The sequence below is a fragment of the Alligator mississippiensis genome, chromosome 10 (assembly GCF_030867095.1).
Source record: "Alligator mississippiensis isolate rAllMis1 chromosome 10, rAllMis1, whole genome shotgun sequence".
Lineage (NCBI taxonomy): Eukaryota > Metazoa > Chordata > Crocodylia > Alligatoridae > Alligator > Alligator mississippiensis.
This window is the reverse complement of record NC_081833.1, coordinates 12,594,127-12,617,733: the sequence shown is the minus strand read 5'-3', so window position 1 is coordinate 12,617,733 and position 23,607 is coordinate 12,594,127. Positions and strand designations below refer to the sequence as shown.

Sequence of the window (23,607 nt, the reverse complement as noted above, 5' to 3'; positions counted from 1 at the left end):
TTCAAAGGTGTACAAGCAAACCGAAACCCAGAGCCTTCGAAGACCAGCGCGGTGACCATCCCAAACAGACTACAGGACATTTACTGCCATGCAAAGAAGGGGTAGACGCGAGTCAAATGACATCACATTTGTCTGATAACAAACGCTGTGCATGCTGCGATTTGCAAGCTTCGCTTTTTTTTCTTTTTTTTTTAACTGCTTAATTACTTATTAGAAACGCACTAATCCGGAAGGGCCATAAGAGCAGCTTATTCAAAGTCCTAGTGGGTGCTCCAGCCCACGGGCACGATGGTTGGCAATCTCCAAGAACTGGATCTCCAATTCTGACTGAATTTCACTGGGGAAGTAACTACAGTATCTTGAAGAAAGTTAGATACCCAGTGAAACTCAACTCTACCGGGCTTATAATTACGTGGGCTAAGGGAAGGTGGGGAAAAAGGCTGTGCCGCTGGTTTAATAAGCAAATTCTGTGAGTCGTGTGGCTCGAACTGGTAGATTTGAATCTTTTATGACTCCCCCCTCCGCCCCCCGAGCTGTACTGATCAGCATCCATATTTCCAGATGCCTCAGGTCACACACTTGTCAAAAATAGTCACACACTTGCCATGAATAGCCAAGGGGAGGGGTAAAGAGAACAGCAAAAAAAATTAAAAAAAAAAAGGAGGGGGCGAAGGCGAGCCCGTTCTTGTCTAACAACATACAGTCAAAAACAAAGCACACAAAAAGATGATTTGCTGAAAGAGCTCCTAACCCCCTCCTTTCCCTTTCCAGTGCATTCGCATTCGTTATCCTGGAAGCAGATCACAGGGACATGTTATTTTTTTCTTCCTCCCACCGTGTAGGCTGTTTACAGCGTCCCATTCACACTCAAAACATGTAGAGAGAATTTTCCCCCGTCACATTTCCCTGTCAGAGCTGTCAAGCCGAATCCCGCTTTAATCTGCCAAAAGCACTTTTCTGCTGACATTTTTAATAAATACTTTCAGCTTTTAAACACATTTGTGGGAGCCATTTTTTCCCCTTTTTTTTCCCTTCTTCTCCTGTAGAATGGGCTCTGAAAGCCTTAATAGCAAATACATTACGCTTATCAAAGGCTTTCTCCCCCCCTTCCTTCTGCATCCTGAAGCAGAGGTAGTGTTTTCAATTTTAAAGCTAAATTAACTGTCCAATTGAATTTGGCTGGTGTGAGCTGTTTTCTGTGACAGGTTTTAGTTATGAAACATATTTTACATTAATAGAACTCAACATGAAAACCACTCGCTCTGGGATTTCTGTGGCTTGCCATTGAAATGTTAAATTTAATATTTCAGACATGCTCGTGCCAGCGTTTGATTATTGTTCTTCATTTAAATCTCTCCTAACGGGAAAGGTCCTAATTAGTAAAAAATCATGTTTTAATGAAGGCAAAATGCTAATTGCTAACACAAAAAGCCTTCACATAAAATTATCCCAGCACTGCCATTGATTTCTTGGTGACTCAAAAGCCCATTTGTGTGTTTACACACTAAGGCACCGTTTGCTTTTGTTTTATCATAACATTTCACTCAACCTAGCGGTGAATTTCCTGAGAGAAAGACAGCTTCTTACCACCAACCCAAAAAAGCTTCTCCTGTCTCAGAAGTAGGAAGCATAAAAATAGGTAAGCTGGCTTTGCAGCCACCATAATTGCATGCAGGAGCTAAAAACAAAACCAGATGTAAAAAGCTTTCTTAACACAACTTTCCTTCCTCCTTTTTTTTTTTCTTTTTGAAACCCCCCCCACCATATCTCAAGCCCTCTTTCCCCTCAGGAATAACAATTCCATTTTGTTTTCCCATCTCTGATCTTTCGCTTATCATATTATTTGCACCATGATTATAGTGTTTGCAAGGCAGCTCAACCACTTATGCCATAACACTCAATCATGACATAAAAAAAAAAGTTATTACACAGTGACCTCTGGATGCCAACATTTGTTCAGTGAGATTTATGAAAAGCCATGTCAGCAATGGGAATTGCTGCAATGAAGCAACGCTTGCTTCTGAATGGTACTTACATCACTGAGACGGTCCCTTGAGCTGCTCCGCTGAGAGCTTGTGGCCTCCCTTATGCTGTCTTCCTCACTATTTCTGCCACTTCTGCTCGTAGGGACCTTCATCTGGAGGGAGCAGAGAAAAAAAAAGTAAAGTATTTTCAAGCACTGCTGTGCCTCCTGTTTCTTAGGTCATGGAGAGCATTTATCTCAATACTTTCACTCCAACTTGGAGAAGAAGTGCTTGAGTGCATGGGGCTTCCCTAAAGATTGTGTTGCCCACTTGCTTCAGTGGGGTTTTTTATTAACATTCAAAGACCAGGTAAATAAAGCACTCTTGGAAGGGGAACATGCTGAGCCAATGGTTATGACCCCAGGAATAGCAAGTGAAACGTGAAAGAGGTTTCCATTGCAGCATACTACTAATAAGCCTCAGTTCAGACTGGATCATTTCAGTGCTGAAGACTCTTCTAACTAAGTTGACTTGTTGTTATATCAGGATCCCCATCCCCAAATTACTGAGATGCCATTAAATATGTTTAAAAGTTCATTGGTGGTCTCTCAAAAAAGGAACCAAGCTTCCTTCCCCAACAGATTAAAGCCATTCATTTACATTGAATCAAATTTTTCGAGGTCATATTTTTCCTTGAAGTCTATATGTGGGAAGTTCACATAAGGCCAGTGTTATCTGTCCTGAGAAAGCTCAACACATCCTTGGAAAATGTGCCAAAGAAAGGTAATCCATGTGGTTGCCATTACCCTGGCAAGATAAAGAGGTTGAAGCACATGAAGTATGTTGTTATTCCCATGCTACTATACTAATTTTACACCTGGGAAACTGAGTCAAAAATAGACTAAGGACTGGATTCTCAAATGGATGTAGGTGCTTCTGCCACTGATTTCAGTGGGATCCAGTGTCTAAAACCTATTGAGGAGCTGGGGCTCAGTGACTGGCCAAGGGTCACCCATAAGGTCTATGGCAGGGCAAACAACCAAACCTGGGTCCCCTGTGTCTAAGGCTAATGCCCTAATCACTCAGTCTTCCTTTGCTTCCCTTACTCATCCTCCCATGTCTTACCTCTGGTCTTGCTTACATGTGAACCCAGGGCACTGAGCACTCCTCAGTCTACAGCAGGAGTAAATTTAATTCCACAAAGTGCAAAGGGGCACGAGTACAGGACAGACGTGTCAGTCATTGCTACATGCCTGGGATCATTTACTAACAAATTATTCTGCTAATTCCCTTGTGAAATATTGGGCAGAAGGAAGTGTTTAATTTATTAATAGGTTCTAGTCATATCAGTTTGGTTCTATTTAAAATTACACTCTTTAAAATATCGTCTTGTACAAATGGTTACTTTTAATGGCAATAAAATCCCCTTGTTTCTCTCGCTGCTATTTCACTGCATAATCTTCAATTCAGGAAACTACTGTAAATATTTTACCCATCACTTGAATACAATATTATAGCCACAGAGAGGCTAAATTATTAAGCTACTGTAGAGAATAAACTACATTCAGAGACCTCATAGACCAGAAAAAACCATTGTGACCATGTAATCTGTTTTTTTCCTACATAACACAGGCTGAAATAATTCCGGTTTGGACTAGAGCACATCTATTGGAAAACTGTCCAGAATTGATTTAAAAATTACCACCGATGAGGAATCCACCATCATCCTTGATAAATTGTTCTGATGATTAATTACCTTCATTGTTTGCACCTTACTTATAGTCTGAATTTGTCTAGTTTTAGCTTATTATACTCTTGACTACTAGATTGATGATCCTTCTATTATCAAACTCCCACTCTCCACAGGTATTTCTAGACAGTGAACAAACCAACTCTCAACCTTTTCTTTCTTAGGAACACAGGACTGACTGGAGGGGACCTCCGCAGCTCCAGAGCCCAGCACTGCCAATGGCCTACCCTTCCAACGGCAGAGAAGTCATTGGTTAACACGTTCAGAGGATCTGAGGAAGAGGACTACATCTCAAAGAAGGCAGTGCTCCTCTCCCCTCCCACACGTCCTTGCCCAAAATGACCTGGGGATAAATTCCTTCCTGGCCCCACATCTGGCCACTGATTTCACCCTGAGCAGAAGAGCAAGACCATCTATGTCAGGAACCTACAAGGTTTGCAAGTACTGGCAGAAGCCGCAGCGCATCCCATACAAAACCCTTAGTCTTAGCTTTGACCAATGTCTGATGCTTCAGAGGAAGGTGAAAGATCTCTGCAAAAGCCAATAAAGCATTTATAGGGAGGGAAACAATTCCTTCCTGGTTCCTACAGGGGACCAACAAGTGCCCTGAATATGCAAAAGTTAAATTGAACAGACTGGTTTCCTTAAGTTTTATGTCACAAAGCATAATGTCTTCCAACCCTCTCACCATCTTCTGCTTCTCTGAACACTCTTCAGTGCATCAGCTTCCTTGAGCTGTGAACACTATAACTGCACACAGTATTCCCATAGTGGTTAAACACCATGGTCAAATATCCCTGCTTCTACTATAATTTATCTACTTCTACTCAGTAGAAGTAGATAAATTATCTACTTCCATGCTTCTACATCTAAGCCAGCAGCATCACACTAATTGGCCAGGTTGTCTCAAGGACTCTCCAGTTCATTTTTTAATTACCTGCTTATCAGACAAGGACCCCCCCACCCCAATATACTTTATTTCTTGAAGTTGGACTTGACATTTAGTTGTACTAAAATGCACAATATTTGCTTGAGTCCAGCCTGTTAACCCACCTAGATCAGGAAGCTGTCTTTTTGATTATATACCACTTCCCCATCTGTGTGAACCCACTCACCCAATGATTATCCCTATTCACAATTACAGTTTGAGGCAAACCAGACAGCAAGTTTTTAATCCATGTGGTATATGCCATGATGATTTTATATCATTCTACTTCCTCAATCTACATTCCATAGATGTTCCCATATTTACTGGCATTTGCTTATACCATCTTTCTCTTCTTTAACTCTTTGTTCTTCATCAATGGATTCCTTTTTCAGTTGTTCTGTTATTTTTACTCAGGGCTGAAGTCAGGCTTCCAGACCTGTAATTACCTGGTTTGTCCCATTTACCCTTTTCTAAATATTGGTGCATCTGCTTTCATTCCATCTTCTGGAACTTCTCCAGTTTTCCACTACTAATTGCAACATCAACATTAGAAGTCAAGAAAGCTCACTGGCTGCCTCTTAAAACTACTGCATACAACTAATTCAGACATGCCAGTTTTTAAAACTCTAGCTTCAGCAGCGCCTGCTTAACATCCCTTTATGTCACTGTTAAAATGGAAAGCATTTTATCATCATCATCATCATCATCATCATCACAGAATAGCACTATTATCATCTGACTTTTGTCCTCAAATGCAGGAAATGCATCGATACATAGAACAGTTCTGTCTTTTCTTCGTTATTAACAGTAATTCTACCAATTCCCTATAGTAAGGGACCAACATGATTATCTAGTACTTCTCATCCTCTGAAAGACTGCTAAATCAGGATTGAGATGATAGCACCTTTCAGATACCTTCAAACAACGCCTAGCCAGCAGCAAGTTAAAAAATAAAAATAAAAAAACTCTGCTGCTCACAATCCCTAAACCTTCTTGGGCCCAAATGTTCAATAAAAATATATAGCAAGGGAAAGTCATCAATAATTTTAAGTTAAGGGTTTTACCCAACCTGTTACCAACAAATCCCAACCTTTTGCTATTTTTCTTGAGGAGGAGGAGGAGAAGTAGGAGTAGCAGTGGAAGTGGTAGTGTTAGTAGTAGCAGTAGTAGTATATTCTCCCATCACCTGTTTCTTTTCTCCAAAGTTCATTAAAGGGAAACTACACCTACACACACAGTAACAAATTGAGACAATTTGACCTGACAAGGTCTTGCACAGGCAAGCAAATTAGAAGCATCACTGCTGCCATTAACCTTTCCAAGTAAATATCAATTATTAAACTTGCTGCACTACCTCTGTCCCCAGTTTGCTGCTGTGAATTAAGAGGGTCATCAGCCTTTTTGACAGATCTTGTTCATTTACACCTGCTGCCTGCCAGCAGGGGAGCCCACACATCCGCAGCCAGAGTGCTGAGCCAAGCTGCCTTAATTCATCAGTAATTACCCTAATGAGCCACATGCAGGACTGAACTAGGAGGACAAGTTGTTCCGCTAAATGGATGCATTGGTTTCATGGGCACTCTCCACAGATCTGGGTATTAGCAAACTGGTCAAATGCTTGTTTCTTGAAGTTGCTCCTGGCTTGACTGCTTGATTTCTAATCAGCTTCTCTGAATGGTGTGGCTTCTGGCCATATCCTAAGGATTGAGCCTTGCTCTGAAACCTGCCACCCCTCTTCCAAAGAACTGGTTACCTATGAAAGATCCTAACATTAAAAGCCTGTCTAATCTTTGCACAGGGAACCTAAGCATAACACAACCAGACACTTGCTTCTCCCTACCCCCTGCCTCTTTCTCTCCTCCCCTGTTTGGTTGTCTGATGTATTTCACAACTCTTTCAACAGCGAACATCAGGAGAACTCTAACATGGACTTTCAACTTCATCATCCAGACCTACAACACTACACCTACAGAGTAACTCTGGGAGCTGTCAGCATTAGTACAATACTATGCATTAGTGGAATATCCAACAGAGAAGGATGTAACATGCATTTTGCCAATGTACTGCAGTAGCATCACCACCAATTATTACACATTTCAAATGCATGAACAAACACAAAGAACCTGCATGTTCAAGTGTTAACGTGGCATGGTTCTTTTGGGGGGGGGAAATCAGCCCCTCCCCCAGCTCCTGCATGAACGCTGCTCTTTCTGAATATATTTTTTTTAAATGAACAATTTCAAGAAATGAGGTTGTCAATATCCTTTTACGAAAGTTAAACCCAAATGGTACAAGAGGACGAGTATGCTGGGTGAATTCTCTCTTCTAAGAGCTAAACTCTGTCCCTACCTGGATCCCAGTTCAACAATATGTTAGTCTTACCCCTTTTAAAAAGCATTGAAGTGCATTGCCAAATTCAGTCCCTACTAAAGTCAGCAAGGTTGTCTGGAAGCAGAAATTGTTCCTGCATTGTTTAAATGCGGCTTCTCCTTGATACGCGATATAGCAAAGAACATGCATGTTGCAATGAAAAGCTGGCAGTTATCACCCCTGGACTTCCCTGCTAGCTATGTTACAATCCTAACCACAGATCACAAACCTGGCTTTTAGACTATAAAGTCTCCTTTCCACCAAACAAGCATCTCAAACCAGGGGCTGATTTGGCAAGGGAAAGTTTAGGTAAAAAGGCACAGGGAGATTCGAAAGGCTGCCAGTTTGCATGCTCCAGGTGCTCATGGACAACAAAGCTGCACGAAAGCCAAGAGTTATGAACCTCACGCCTTTGGACATCATGTAGCATGATTAAATATCATAACTCATTCCAGCAATAACTTCAGCTCTCATTATATTCCATCTCTGCCTTTCTCTGCTGCTGCTTCACTTTATTTATTTATTGCCCTCCAGTCTTTTCCTTGAGAGGGGGGAAAAATGCCCATGGACTGAGTGGGGTCCTCCCTCTAGAAAAGAGCTTCTTTTTCATTATCACTGCGCCAGCTCTCAACCTCTGCTTCTTAATCATAATAGATCAGTCCACTCTCCATTGACTTAAGCTTTTCTGATGTCATAGGAAAGCACATTTTTATTTGGTGCACCTATTTTCAAATCGCAGGCACGCTGCCCCTGCTCATTATTAATAAATACACTCCGATTTATCAGAAGCTCCGTCAGAGTGCCACAGGGAGCCCGGGGCAAAAGGAGACAAATTCTTTTCTTAAGTTGTTCTGAAAGGTGCTGGGCTTACCGACCCTCACCCCCATTAACCTAGCAAAGCTAGTTCGCTCCTACTGGGAGCTCCACAGCTTGCACAGCGGCAAACTCGGACTGATCTTGTGCCATCTCAATATATTTGTTCATTATCTTGCGCACACACAGAAGCATTTGGAAATGTACTCGGGGCACAGGCCAAATTGAATCATCTGCCTTCATTTTCCACACGATCTGAAGCTACAGCTGCTACAACAGGCTGTGGGATTTTTATTTTCCTTCCCTAACCGTTTTTATCTCTCTTAAAGCCACAGCAGTCTGCTTTTAAACCCCTTGTCATTTCTGGTTTTTGTGTTAAGTTTCTCAGAACAGGTTCTACAGACACAATCAAATTTACTGATGCTTCATCGGGAGGAGAGGGGGTGGGCTATATCCTGAAAGCAGCGCAGAACGCAGCCCCTGTTGGGGAAAAACATTAATATTCAGAGAGGTCTTCTATGGTGGCTCAGATGGGTCTATTAAACCATTAATCCTCTGGCCTCTGTTGGTGGACAAGAAGTGGCAGGAATGGCAGCTGCCTACCCCAAATACTGGTTAAGACCCTTTACTCAGTACGGAGAACACAGAGGATTGGTCTACAACCCTCAACACACTTTCCCACATCCAGAAAAGAAAGGCATAGGGAACCCCATATGGCATCAAAACTGAGATATGTGAATTAGTAAAGCAGTGTTAACCTGACAGAAAGGCTTGATTCCCTTAAAAGCTCAGAAAAACAGGCGTCTTTTTCAGTTGTGTTACGTGAAAGGACAAACCACCCCTATCCTGGCAAAATTCAGATGACTTCTATTTTCCTACTGGCAAAGGTAGCTCCAAGAAAGCCAGGTACACTTTGCATTCAATGCACTCCAAAGGGAAAGGTCACATACTAATTTTTAGATCAGTGGCTTTCAAGGCGCTGCCCATTGCTGCTGTTTACATATCTATACCATACTGGTGATGAATATACTAAAGGTTAATACAGTCTCCCTTCTGAATAGGCTTGGCAGCATTTGATTTTTATCAGTAAAAGATGATAAACGTTCATTTCACAGACCAATGAAAAAATATTTCCATCATTAATGATCAAAATTGATATAAAGGGGACATAAGAAAAATTATGGCTGATGAAGCGTGCGATGACTTGGGGGGTGGGAAGAGCATTGTGCTGACTGTAGTCTGGACTGCAACTCCCAGAAAACCCAGGGGACTGGGAACAAAGGAAGAGGAAGTGACAAAGCAGACGAGGGACCTACGGGCAAGCTCTGCCACTCGGTGGTAGTCTTACAGTAGTTATGTTTGTTGCGGCAAGTGGTTAAACCGCACTATAATAATACTATATTGTCATTAATAAATTGTCTGCCCCCCACGCTCCTAATTTCAAGCAATCCTGAAAATGCAAATCAATAAAAATCAAAATAAAGGCTTAAAAATAAACATTGATATTATCTGTCGAAATAATTAAAAAAAAAAAAATCAAAGTCTGCCAAACCTGCTTATAAATTAGCTTGCTGTGGAGGGGCAACCCAAGGAAGAAGAATTCCTTGCAGATGTTTCAGACTGCCAAAACTTATTTCCGGTTTCAGACTACTAGAACGGTTCTGAACAGCTGTTCCTTCCAAAAACTTCTTGAGGCTGGGGAGTCCTTAATACAGGGCCTGTCCACTTCTCAGCATAAAAAATGTTTATTTAACACAAAAGACAATAATGTCTAAACTATACTTTTGGGAAACTTCCTTGCTTGCCGTTTCTTCAGTTTGGTCGTGAATGCACGGCTAACGTTTCTCTTTGGTAAACTATCAGTAATAGCGACCCTTCTGCATTAAGAGACAACAAACTGTTTTAATAAATATAAATTGACAGTTTAATTAAAATATATTGGAGAATAGTTCAAAAAGTACTATTTGTGGAAGAAACAGTCCGTTAAGGGATTCCACTCAAGGCTAGTTCCGCATGTTTTAAGCTGCCAACAATAAGCAGCAGTGATGTACACCGCACGGAGCTCCACCGCCAATGATTAAAGAGCAGGCTGGAATTATAAACGTCTGTTTTCCAGCAGGAAAACAAAATAGTCACCGAGTTGCCTCTGGTTTTAATGCTTGAAACAAAACAAACCATTTGGTTTAAAAAATGTACTTCTTTAAACCTGAAAAGGCCCATGTATCAAAACAAGGTGGAATCAGCTAAACACATTACTTCTGACTTGTTTCCTTGAAAATCCGGCCTTAATGCATTCTAACAAAATTTATCTATCCCAAGCATACCACATAATGAGATCAACTGGGAAAAATATCAGGCTTGTTTGTATATTTTATACTTGCTCTAACTTGGCAGTTTGGAGATTATGTATTCCCCAGGTCCCTCCTTAAATCGTTTCACACGCTGCAATTTGATTTTCTTTGCTTGCCCTTTTCCACAATTTTTTTGATACATTTTATTGAGTTCTGGCTCAGAGGGAAACGTTCCCTTTGAATTAAGGGTGCAATCATTTTTTCTCTAAATAAGGACATATGGCATAGAAAGCAACATTATGGTTCGAGGATTTTATGATTGAAGTAGGACTTGTTTAAAAAAAAAACGACAGTACCATCAAGTTAGATTAGACTGGGTTTTCTAATTAGATGGTTTTGCTACATATCTTGTGATAGCCTATCATAGATATGGCTCATTTTTTAATTGTAACATGTCAATCTTTGCTTACCGTCACAAGGAGGATGACAATAGTAATGTATTGTGGTATACCAGGGCATTTTTATTTATCTCTCTGTTCAGTCAGGATGGAGACATATCCAGAACTTAAAAGACAGCACTGGGTTCCAGACCACTGGGTTCGTATCCTGACTCACTTACTCACCCCGGGGCAGGTGACTTAATTTTTACTTTAGTTTGCAAATCTGTAAAATGGGAGCAAATGTTTATTTACTTCACAAAAGTATGAGTGCAGTTATGAGCTTAAATGAATGCTTGCAAAACAACTCGTGATTAGCTGATGCAAGGTGCTATATATAAGCAAATAATGAATGATATCAGTATTCAGAAATATTATTGGGGCAATGTTTATTTTGCAGAAATCAAGCAATCCAAAATTAAGAGATTCTCCTTGTCACTGATTTTAACAGGCTTCTGCACTGTTAACAATAGCACTCCTTATCATTGGTTTGTGTTTGTTTCCATTTTTAATCAGGTTTTCCTTGTTTGTTTTTAAAGGGAAACAAGGTTGGAGGGGGAGGAAATACAGTAGCTATTCATTTTGGTCAGTCTACTGGCTCTGCAGTCTTTGCCAAGGGAAGTTGTGCGTTCTGTTCCTAAAGCCAGTGCAGCACCCTGCACTGAGCCCGGCTGGGCCTGTCAATGAGAAACACTTCCAGGTCAACTTCTAGATGCGTCTGCAGCAGCAGTGGATTGTAACTCTAGACATTCCCTGGCTCCTAGGCAGACCTTCCTGGGCTAGCTTACTCCTCCTTTCTAGAGGTATAACTGAAGATGGAGTAGCCCTTTGCCTCCCCGTGTAGCAGCATGACTAGCAAAGTAGCTTAAAGACATAATTGTTAGTAGCAGTTGCCTTTTCTATGTTGGAACCAACTCAAGAAGAGGTTGCAAAGATTTTCACAAACTCTTTAATGAAGGCTGGCCTGTGTTGTGGAACAAAGCCTACAACATATTCCTATAATGGGTTATGCTGTCTTTATTGGAAGCTTACTGTAAATGCAGTAGCTGATGTACTTTGGAAGCAAGCTGATTCTTAAATAGGCAAAACTGCTTGATTTTACAGCTGCCATCAGACATATATAGCAAACTGCCCTCTGCATGCCCCTATCTATACTTGGCAGATGGTATTAGACAGCTGGAAAAATCTGGGTTTGACATACATCAGTGGTAAACTGTATCCATGTAGACCAGCTAGTGTGTGTGTGTGTGTGTGCAAGCACACGTGGGTGTGTTTGCGCATGTGTGCATATTTGCCTTCTGAAGGATAAATAGCTGACCTCCCAATCATTCCTAATCCATTTAGTTAAAGTTTATTCCCCACAATAGGTGGCATGCAGAAGATATCTGGTGTTTCCTCTCCTCTCTGTCTGGAGAGCCAGACAACACGATAAAGGAGGCAACGTGTAATTTTGTGGCTCACAGTATAGATAGCAAGCACACACAATCTGTAACAAACCAAGGGCTACCACAAGGGATAATTCATGTGGTCCTGTTGCAAAGACAAACATAAGCAATGGTGAGAAGAAAAAGCAGGATTCCCTGCATTCAGTAAGTGAAGGACCTGAGAGAAATAAAACAAGCTTATTGGGAAGTGAGGCATCTTTGGCTGTGTTTAGTAAAAGAGATTAAAGGAGCCTGCAGCCACAAAGTGACTGAAGAGGCAAGACCTGCAAGCCCAATAGATAACAACAGTATTGTAGCTGGAGAGAGTCAAAACTTATAACGACCTCTGCCGAAAAACTGGCTTCTAATAATTACTGCCCCAGCTGGAAAATTCAGGCATAAGCCAGATGCCTTACCTACAATTTAATTTAGTGATTGGTCTAAAGGAATAATGGCCAATAAATATTGGGAGAGAGAACAGAGAGCCAGTTACTAGGTAAGATTTGTAGCTCTGACTTCCACACTTAGGTGGTTTGGATATATGACTTTCAATCATAAAATGCTCCCCTGTTTATATCCGACAAGAAGCAGATATGCTACATGTAGTATGAACTCTAACAAACACATGTAGCGAAGATAAACAGTATTTTTGAGTTGATACTGTCTGGTCTTTAGGCTCAAGAATACCGGTGCTGCTGGCCCACCGAAACCACGGTTGTAAGGCAAGCAACACAGACTACGACTGAGCCACTGACTGACTGAGCTTCAATTCAGCAAGGCTGAAGATGTGTGAGGCTGGAGCCAATGGAGTAAATTAGGCTGAGTTTACACAATGCTTTTAAACATCATGTAGGAGGCAATCAGAACTGACAGCTTTAACATTGCTGTCATCTACGCATACAGATACCATCTATTAAAGGCTAATATCAACAGCTGTGCTGTTCAAAGCAACTGTAAATTTAATATACATATTAAATTGTCCAAAGCTGCAAGAGATGCTTCATAATAAGTTAGGAAATTCAACCAAGAAAACCATCCTTCAGTTTAGTGGTGCATTTCTCTGTTGGAAATCTCATTTATCACAAAGGAGGAGATGAAGTTGAAGGAAAAAAGCTGAAAACCTGTAAAGTACCTTCAGAACAGAAAACAATGAATGAAACCTTGAGGCTGGCATTATCAGTGATGTAGATGAGGCAAGAATGTTCAATAAATAATTTTGCTCTGTATTTGGGAAGACGCAGACTGATGTACTTACAACACAGGAGGAAAATTAAGTATTTTCCAGTCCATTGGTAGCAAAGGAGGGTGCCAGATAACACTTATTTGGAAAAGATATTTCAACAGAAAAGACAGATAACATGCACCCAAGAGTCCCTAAAAAGTAGGCTCAGGAAATATCTGGCCCACTGATATTATCTTTAATACATCTCAGAAAACTGTAAAATGTCCAAAGAAGGGAGGAATGCATATGTCATACCAACAGTTAAAAAAGGACAAAGGTGATGATGGGGGTAATTATAGGCAAGTAAGCCTGACATCAACCCCAGGCAAAATAATGGGAGAGATGACATAGGATGCAAAAGATACAAACATAAAGAACATAAGTCAACATGTCTTTACAGGCAATGGATCTGATTTCATTCCCTGATAAAGTTATCAGATTGGCCGCTCAAGTTAACCATGTAGAAGTAAAAGAATCCTGTAGCAACTATATAATGTCAATAAACCACAGATTAAAAGGTTAAAACTGGCTAACTGACATTGCAAAAAGTAGTTGGCAATAAGGAATCATCACTGACCATGGCTTTTCTAGGACAGTTAACTAGAGATTGGCAGCAGGCCTGAGGTTATTCAACAGTTTCATCAGTAATGTGGAAAAAAAATCATTAATCATTGTTGATAAAAGATGTAGATGACAAATATTGTTGAAGTGGTAAACAGTGATCATCTAGCTGTTGCTTGTCAAGATAAGCCCATTCAAAGAAAAGCATTTTATCATACCAAATTACAGAATTATACCTCTGTGAACAAGGCAAGCAGCCCGTACCTACCAAATGGATGACTGTACCCTAGAAATCAGCAAAGAAAAGATTCTATGGGTCAAAGGGGACAGAAAACTAAACCTGATCTCCCAGCCTGATGCCACGGCAAGGGAGGGATAATATGAAAAGAGAAGCGGCAAGGAGGAATAGAGAGGCAGTTTTTTACCTCTGCACACAGCAAGGGTGAGACTGATACAGGTACACTGGGTACGCCTCCTAGAGTCCAAGTTTTACAAAAAGAAGGTAAAAAATTGGAGAAGGTGCAGAAAAGAGCAATAAAAATGAGTCAAGGGCTAGAGAAAATGCCATATTGGGAGAGACGTAAGAGCTTAACCTGTTGAGTCTATCGGAGGTTTCTTGATTCTAACACAATATCGACGTTTTTTAATGGAAAAGGCATAATGAGAGCTAATAGCTGAAAGGAGAAGTCAAATTGGACAACAAATTTTGAATAGGGAGGATAACTGAGTAATGGAACAAACTACCATGGTAAGAGGAACTTCTCCTTTTTGTTGTCTTCAAAGTCCTGGTTGAAGAAATGCTACAGCCATATACATGTTACTGGGCTCAGTACAGGTCTAACAAGGTGAAATGTAATGACATGATCTACAAGAAGTTTGGTTAGATCTAACAGGCCATTCTAGTCTGAAAACTTTATGGATCTGTGACACTGAACCTGAAGAAAGTGTCAAAAAGCTAGAAGGACATTTCTAAATGTGAGCTTTGTGTAAGGAATTATTGACAAAGGTGTTGGAGACATGATCCAGGAAAATGGTGGCAAACCTGATGCAAAAAGGAGGATAGATGATTATGGAATCAGAGTCCCCCCCTACCCCATGGCTAGCTTTAAACAAGGTATATGGGCATCATCCACACTGTAGCTAAAGCAAGACAGGCTGCACAAACTTGCCTGGGATCCTGGGGGGGTATGTATGTGGCAGCTGATCCTGCTCTGCTATTCAAAGCTGGCACAGGAATGTCTACATCATCTGCATTCATACCTCTGAATCACAGTGTAGACATACCCCTGCCCCCTGATCCTGAAAACATTTTCACATGACTGACTCCATGCTCAAGAACAAGTTGCATATGCCTTTGCCAGGCTTGTGCCAAAAATGTTAGATAAGGAAAGCATCCTCTTGATCAGCCGCTTAATTTCCCCTTCTGGGATAAAGCTGCTCTTTATGATACATTTATATCTGTGGCCATTTAGTTTTAAAAGCCCCAAGCAACTGGGCTTCCACCACTTCTTTTAGATTGTTCTGCAGATTAAAGTACAATGTCATCAGGAGTTCTTCCTGACCTTCTGTCCAAATTCAGTTATCCCACCCCTGTGTCCATGCGTCATACTATTAAACAATCTCTCATGATATTTATACTCTTATACTATTTTCCTGATCTATGTGCCCCCATACATGCCAAGTATTGCTCAGCCAAGTTGCACACACAGAGTACCTTGTCCTATCCTCCCTTTGAAGCCAATCCCCTCAAATCCCTTGAAGATTATGATGTTCATCTGACTTCCCTTTAATTTATCAATGTATTTTGGATAATACAGTGCCCAAAAATAAATTCAACGTTTCTGGTACGATCCCACCTGACATGGTCCATAGTCCATATTGTTCTGCTTGGTTATGCAACCCCTTAAGGCACTGGCTTCTTGTCTACAGCCATATTACATTACTGTATTCATGTTTCGCCCTCTCCTTGACTCTGTGCGCTTTGGATTAATTCTCCCTTCTAAGTAATCCTAGAGGGTTAAGAGTCTTTGTCAAGTTTGCACTAGGTGGTAAGGTCAATGCAGGGCATGCACTTGGCTAATGGCATCACAATTCATGCTGTATGGGACTGGCAAGGTGGCACATACGATGCTCCATCCCCTGCCCCCCTCAGGCTCAGCATGAAGGCAGGAGCAACTCTGTTGTAACAACTTTCTCTTTTCCAGTGGCAACAAATGAAAGCTATAGACAGATTTGAAGAGACTAATTTTGACAGCAGCTCTTGCCCCTTCTCAGATGGAGTACAGTAATAACAATAGGGGCCACCACCAGAAAAATATCAATAGTTGTTAGAATCCGATATATTGCAGAATTTGCCTATAGTTAGGGTCGGTGTTTCTTATACCATGGCGTGGTCAATGCTGATCATTTAATGGCAGCCTACAAACACCATGGGGTGTTTTTTTTCCATCCAGTAGTTCACAGCAGCAGACTATTCAGTTATCTTTTAGATATTCACTCGGACATCCTCAGGCATGCCACGTGGACGGACATGCTGAACGTTTGGGAGTCCTGCTCTATTACTAGAATTCCTTGGTATACACACAAACAACATGCATGTCCCATACTGTGGCCTTTCTTATATGTACTATATAAATGGACAGCCATTTATTTTTCATTTTAGTTCAACTAAATAAGTGGCATGTATCAAATCTGTGGAATAGTTTCAAGACCGTTTCAGGCTGGGCATAAGGAAGAACTTCTTTACTGTTCAACCCCACAAGCCCTGGAATAGACTGCCGCCAGAGGTGGTGCAAGTACTTACTCTGGACTCTTCTAAGAAACATTTGGATGCTTATCTTGCTGGGATCCTTTGACCCTAGCTGACTTCCTGCCTGGGGCAGGGGGCTGGACTCGATGATCTTCCAAGGTCCCTTCCAGCCCTAATGTCTATGAAATCTATGAAATCTACCAATAAGATACCAGATCCACTTCCATCAACTTTATATTGGCAGAGGTTCCTGCTTGCACAGATGGGATTCTCCAGGAGAGAATGAGGCTCGTCATTCAAACTCTGCCCATCTGTAACCCTCGGTGTAAGCTCTCTCCCCAGGCTCGCCGGGAGTCCCTTCAGTATTCTTCTCTCCTGAATCCCCAGCTTCCTACACCCTGAAAGCCACTCTCAGGTCCTTGTCTTCAGGGCAGGGTTAACAAAAAAATACCTTCCTCAGCAAGGCCTAATTAGGAATCATCCCGCATTTCCCCGAAGGGCTCTAAAACCTGCTAAAAGTGCTGGGGATCTCAGGAGAGTTGCCCTGTCTCCCTGACTGCAAACCGAAGGCAAACCTTAAAAATTATTCCCTCCATTCTGCATCTGCATGTACATGCTTCAGAAGCATTAGGAAACACTGAGAGCAGCTTTACTGTCTGCTTGTTGATTGAAAATTGTGTTCACCCATTACAATCAGTCAAAACATGAAAGTGTTGCTGGGGGAAACTTCCAGCAAAGCTGCAGGTCCCACTTCACCACTACAGATTTGGTGATCAGGAGAAAATGTGTTAGAGCGACCATCAGAAGCAAAGTTTTCTCCGAAAGGAAACATACAGACAATTTCCCTCCAAATACCTGGGGGACAAACTGTTTACTCTTCAGCGTCCTGAAGAAGAAGAGAAAAAAATCATAAGAATAATTAAAGCCAAAGCAGTTCAGGTGATGTCCCTTGATAATTTTCTGCCCTGAATAACCAAAAAGGGTGACAATTATTTCAGTTAATTATCATGGTGTTTTTCTTTGAGATTAACATTCAGAGCCAAGGACTAGAAAATAGATCTTCAGAAGTCAGCACTGTGATTAGGACAAGCAGAGAGCTCTGTGGAATAGTTGTTTGTCACTTAATATATACAAGGGATACAGTGAATTATCCAAAGACATAATGAAGTAAACAGAACAGGGAAGGCTTGATGGAGGGAGCCTGGGATTCTGCCGTTCAAAGAGAAGGGCTTTTTGTTTAGCTCTATACACTGCATGCATATACACGTACACACTGTACCACATCTCAGAAAGACAATGTTAATCATCTAGAATAAACTTCATATAATGCTTCGAGACTGGCCTTATTCTACATTAGCTTGTGTATTGCAAAGAAGATTTTCAAATTTTTAATAGAACATTAGAGTTTGGCCCAAAGTGATGTTGCAGCTCTGACTCAAAATCAAGTTTTCTAGACTACAGTATGCTCCGGTTCATTTAGCAAATATTTATTCCCTCACCATATACAGATCCATGGTCTGTCTTCAGTCACAGATCTCCTTTTTGGTCAGGAAGTTTGTTTGCTTTTCCATTGCTGGTATCAAGGGCTGGTAGATGCTAACAGAAAGCAACAAACCCTCTACAAAAAGGAGATCTTCACTCTCCAAGAACACCCAATTTGCTATGGCTCACTCAGCAGGTCTTAAAATTTTACAACAGCATGTAGCATGCTAGAAGGATTATTTAGTCTCACTGACACACATACATCTATAGACAGGAAGTCACGCCTTCTGAACCAAGTAAAACCTTTTGACAGATGACTATAGACAAGTTAGAAAAGGCTTGTTCCTGGGCAGAGAAGGTGACCCTGAAGTCTGAGTAGGATCCAGTGACTCTAAAAGATCTGACCAGCTCTGAGTGGTGAGGAGGGAGCGGGTTTGTACACAGTTTTGTTCTTTTGAATGGCTCAGTACATTTCTGTGCTTTCATTGAAGAAAAGCAATGCGCATGTGTTTAACAAGTTCTTCTCTACGGCCTCCACATTCCTTGCTTCAACTCTCACATAGCCCTAAAGACTTTTAACAGAAAAGCAGAATGCCTGTAAGGGTAAATCACTGGAAATGTATGTATTTATGCTACTGGGAAGACATGACAGGCTTCAGCACTAGTCTAGGGCATGGGTATAAAACATATCGCCCCAGGGCCAGATTCAGGCTGTGGAGCTCTATTATCCAGCCCTCAGTGCTCCTGTTGGTTTTGGACCAGCCCTGTGCGCCTTATGCGGTATGTGCTGGCCTGGCCGCACACCGCATGCAGTGAGCAGAGCTGGTGTGGTTTGCACTGCACACAGTGCCTACGCGAGGCTGTGCCCAGCTGCACATGTGCTGCATGCAGTGCGCGGGGCTGGTTCGGGGTGCATGCTGCAAGTGGTGCACGGTGCTGGTCTGGAGCATGTGCTGCAGGTGGTACTCGGGCCGGATGGGGCCCTATGTGCTGGATTCAGAGCTGGTCCAAATCGGTCCCACAGATCAGCCCACACACTGGAGCCAGTGTGCGGAGCTAGTCCAGTCCAGTCAATCCTGAAGTAAGTTGGGTGCAAATACATCATACAGGTGAATAGTGTAGTACGGGAAAACCTGTCTAGGCCTGTGACACTATGGCTGCCATCACATCCAGAATGGAGACAGGACAGCTTCAAAACGGACCTGTATGGCAAAAACTTTTGACAGAGCCAAGTAGCTCCCTAAATTGGCAGGATTAAGGCACTCCAATTTTGACTGCCAGAAGCACAGTGGAATGAATCATGTAGCTAGCACTGCAACTGGCTACATTTCATTCCCTGGCCTGAACAACCAGGTACCTTTTTATACCCGAGTCACCCAGGAGCTTGTACTTCTGGAGCTGTAGCAAAACACCTTAGCTGCTTTGCCACCATGTCCCCTTACCTGTATAATAGGGGGAATAAAGCTGATTGCAACAACAAGTTAACAGAAGAATTCCCACCGACTTCAAATCCCTGAAAATTGTTATGTGGAAAGTGAACATACCTGCTAGAAGTTTATTGGTGGAGCGCTCTGCAGAATGCCAGTACTATAACCCCGGTTGTGTGTAAAACCATTCTACCGCACATGTGTATACAATACTACATGCACCCACTGTGAATATCCTTTTTGCTCAAACTTTTTAGATTAAGTGCTGTCCACATTATACCTAAGGATTTTCTATTTAAAGTAATATTATTGTTAAAAGGACACCATCAGCACAGGCCTTAAGGAAACAATCTGATCTAAGAAACCAACAACGTTGCCTCGGCAAAACAAAGCAATTAACATCTGAGTTCACAGGGAAATGCATTAGTACAACAGATGCATGTGCATGTATTTTGACCCTTTGGTAAAATGTACTGTTTTGGGGCCAGATGTTTTTGCTCATGCCAAAGAAGAATCCAGCTGCATCAAGCTGTGAATATTTCTTCTGATCTGTCAAAACCTGCTATGAACTAGATGAGAAAAAAACAGAACCCAAGTTTAAAATAGAAGTCTGTTTTCTGCTGGGGATTTTACCACCATCTGTATTTTAAAAGCATTAGTACTACTTGAAGCCCTCTGCAAAAAGTTTGTAACACAATAGGAAAAGCACATTAAAACACCATTTAAATAAGTCTAAAGTCTTCCAGAAAACATGTGGCGAACAGCTAGTGTTGTATAGTTTTTTCTAAAACCACTTTAAAAGTACTTGTAAAGGCAAGTACTATAAACAAACTGCATGGTCTCTCTCGTAATATTCTGCCATAGCGAACTCAACTCCCAGTACTGGGAGGGGAGCATAACTTACTGGATTTGTAACGGAGGCTACATAAGATTTTCAAAAGAGCCAGAAAGAGTGTTAGGATCTTAATTGCTAAGGAAGCTGCGTTCCTAATCCCTTTGGTCTGCTTTGAAAATATCAACTTATGCAAAAACTCATTTAACTGAAAAAGCAAGCAGTCTACATTATACACAGCAAAGATGTTTGGCAGTTACCCGGATACATCTGAAATAAGCTGAATGTACAGCCTTAAAACCTGATCTTCAGTCGTTGCCTCCTCTCCACATTTATGTGTTAGCATTCAAACACCTCTGCTGTCTTCAGCTGCACTGTTCAGATAGTATCTGATGAAGTGATTTTGAGTTTACGAAAGCTTATGCTCATATATATCTTACTTACTAGTTTGTAAGGTGCATATCTACCCTGCCTTCTGCTTGATTTGAGACTAACAGGGCGAACGATTTCTCTCAGATCTTTCACTGACAGAGTTATTTATTTTTCAGGAAATTATACCAAAGAGCGCTACAATGAAAAATTATGGTAGAATTGTTTTCAAAGAAGGATGCCTCAGACGGACAATTCAGATTTGTGTAAACTGAAAGATTTGCAGGTTCAGATTATTAAATCAGGACCCTGGGAGGTTGGGGCTAGTAGTACCACCCTGGGACTATATATTCACTTGGTCAAGAACTGCAAGATCTGGATTTAAGAACCAACTTGATAATGAAGGGGGTCCTACGTACTAAACTGAAAAGACTAATTTAGACTGATTTACATGTGGAGGTGATGCTTCTGTCAGAGGTAGAAAAGGGAAAAAGAGGTCAGGGAAAAAAAAAAAAAGTGTCTGCCCTTTGGCATCCCATCCACTCCTGGAAAGGCATCTACTCCCTCCCATGAGGATGACTGCCATTACACCAGTTTCTCTAGCAAAAGAAGAATTTAATTATAATAGCAACTTTTCACAAAGCAACAACCGTTAATGATACATAATCACAGAGTGGGTGCCTTGATTCGCATCAGGCTAGCTTCAAGCATCATTTTGCTTGACCTATCCAGTTAATATGTTCCTGGAAAAATCTGCAGGGCCAAACTTGCAAATCAGCAGCTGAAATCCATACAGATGATTTGAAAATATAACCTGATGCGCTTTTTCTTACAGGAAGGCACATTTACACCATAAACCGAAAATGGAACAGCCTCCTCCACTGACCAATGGCTTCCTTAGGCACAGCAGGTGGTAGAACAGTTTTGAGACTGCTCCAAATTGCTGCTTGGCAGTGTTTCCCTATAGAGCATACCCTCAGCACAGAGCCTTAAAATGCCATTCCCCTGTGTGAGAAAAATCCATGCCATTTCCATGTTTTTCTATTCAGCGTGGATGCCTCTGAGAAGACAAAACCCTCCAGTCCAGCCTTGTTACATTTGGTGCAATATGGATGGCTGAACAGCTGCTTAGGCTCTCAAATTGGAAGTCTCAAGTGTGCAAGGTTCAACGTTTGACTGTCTGAACACAGTAAGCTGCAGGTATATTTTTCTTTCTCCTCTTGAGCAGAAGCTGGAGAGTATATGCACATGCTCACATATGAGAGAGGGAGCATTTTGCTGCACACTACATGCATGTCCAAAAAAGCCAGAAAATTACACAGTACTGTAACACATCCAGGACTACGCCATCTACATGACAGCTACTGCTGAGGATGCACAATAAAATTCTCCTTCTCAGCTTATGCTGTTTACATCTTTGTTATGAGAAGAGGTTTGGGAGCTTGGGAACAAGAGAGAGATATGGAGAGGGAGATGTTCCCAGAGTCCTAGTCTGAAAGCGTTAAATTTCTACCTTAAGTATTTTTCAGTATGACTTCCATGAAAAGATGCATTGTTCCTCCTGTTGCATTATGCTAAAACAATAGCTGCTTCCTCTTGCCAGTGACTCATCAAGGGCTTCCTCCAGTGCAGCTCCTCTTCTTTTTCAGCTCTATTCAGAAGGTGAATTAGAAGCAGCCTGATGGGGGAGTGCTAAATTTTTCATTACAATCTTTCTCCAGAGGTTTGGCGTTTAATAATTTGTACTGTATAAAATTTCACATATGGGAAAACACGGCACCACACAGCCTCTCCAGATGCTTTTTCTGCTGCTAATCATGTGAGCCCCACGACTAAAGGAGTGGATTTAGGGCATAATTAAAGCTTTATACTTTAATAGTACTATGAGCAAAGCACAATTTTATTTTTGAGAAGAACATCCCACATTTGTAAATACCCATTTCACTGAGGATCAGTTTTCAAACAGGCTTTGTATCCAGGTCTCTGTGTTCCTGATACACCGTGAAATACAAAATGTATTTAGAGCCACGTAAGCAGTTTGCGGTGCTAGGAAGGGAGCCTATTCTGCTTAGCTGCTGTGAAGGTTCTTCAATGAACTGAATCCAAGAGTGCTGTTGTTTGTGCAAGGGACAGTTATAAGAGACCCCTGACATCTTTGTCTCTGGTTTGCATGGAGTATTTTGGCAGGAGAGTCGTTCAGATCGGTCACAGGAGCTTGGAAGCTCTGAATATTTTCACTACAGCCCTAAGCATACCTACATGGTCTAGTTTTACTGTTGTACTCCTCCCACCACCCATTTCCCCAGCCTTCCTGGAAACCTGAAGCTCTTGCTGTGCACTGGAATATAGAGCAGTTTTGTAACCTTCCCACAACGGAGGCCCTTTTTTTTTATTTCCATGTGTGGGAAGAACCACCTGTGAAGCTCTTGCAATATTAAATCCAGACCTCTTAGGGCTGACATGCAGCTTACACCTCACTTAAGTACCATTTAAGCTTTATCTTGAAAGCTTAAGTAGCACCTAAGCAATGGAATTGGTATTGCACTGGGGACACAACACAACCCTCCCCATCCCTGCTCCAAAAAAATGTATAAACTGTACCAGAGCCAAAGCCAGGGGAACAGATTAGATGCAGGAAGGTAAAGAATTATGGCTACAGTGAAAAAAATGATAAGAAGCTATCACAGAATACATCGTTTTTTGGGAATGGCTGGGGCTGGGTGGCAAGGAAGCTGAAGAACTAAGTAGAGAGGGCAGCATGAAGGAAAGAAAAAAGCAAAAGATGTCAAACAAAGATATGAAGAGAATACTAAAGAGGAATAACTGAGAAAAACCTAGAAAGCAAGAGGGATGGGGGGGGAAGAACTGACAGTAGAGATTTTAAGCTGTGATGATTGTGCAGAGCATGTAAGTGGGTAGCTTGAATCTGATGCAGGAAAGAGAGGACTTAAGTATCTAAGAGGTGATAGAAGAGCCTCTAGAATGGCT

At 41.6% G+C, this 23,607-nt stretch overlaps 1 protein-coding gene across 12 annotated transcripts in view; it reads right to left on the bottom strand.

Annotated features, from left to right (window-relative positions):
* The window catches only part of FBRSL1 (fibrosin like 1), a 677,688-nt gene that overhangs the window by 361,053 nt on the left and 293,028 nt on the right, over positions 1 to 23,607 (bottom strand). For 11 of the 12 annotated variants that reach the window (XM_014598480.3, XM_014598485.3, XM_014598481.3 and 8 more), the window contains exon 3: positions 2,036 to 2,137. The exons of the other annotated variant lie outside the window; for it this stretch is intronic. In XM_014598480.3, coding sequence (XP_014453966.1) covers positions 2,036 to 2,137 — 102 coding nt within the window. The remainder of the gene's footprint in view (positions 1 to 2,035; positions 2,138 to 23,607) is intronic. 12 annotated transcript variants of the gene reach the window in all.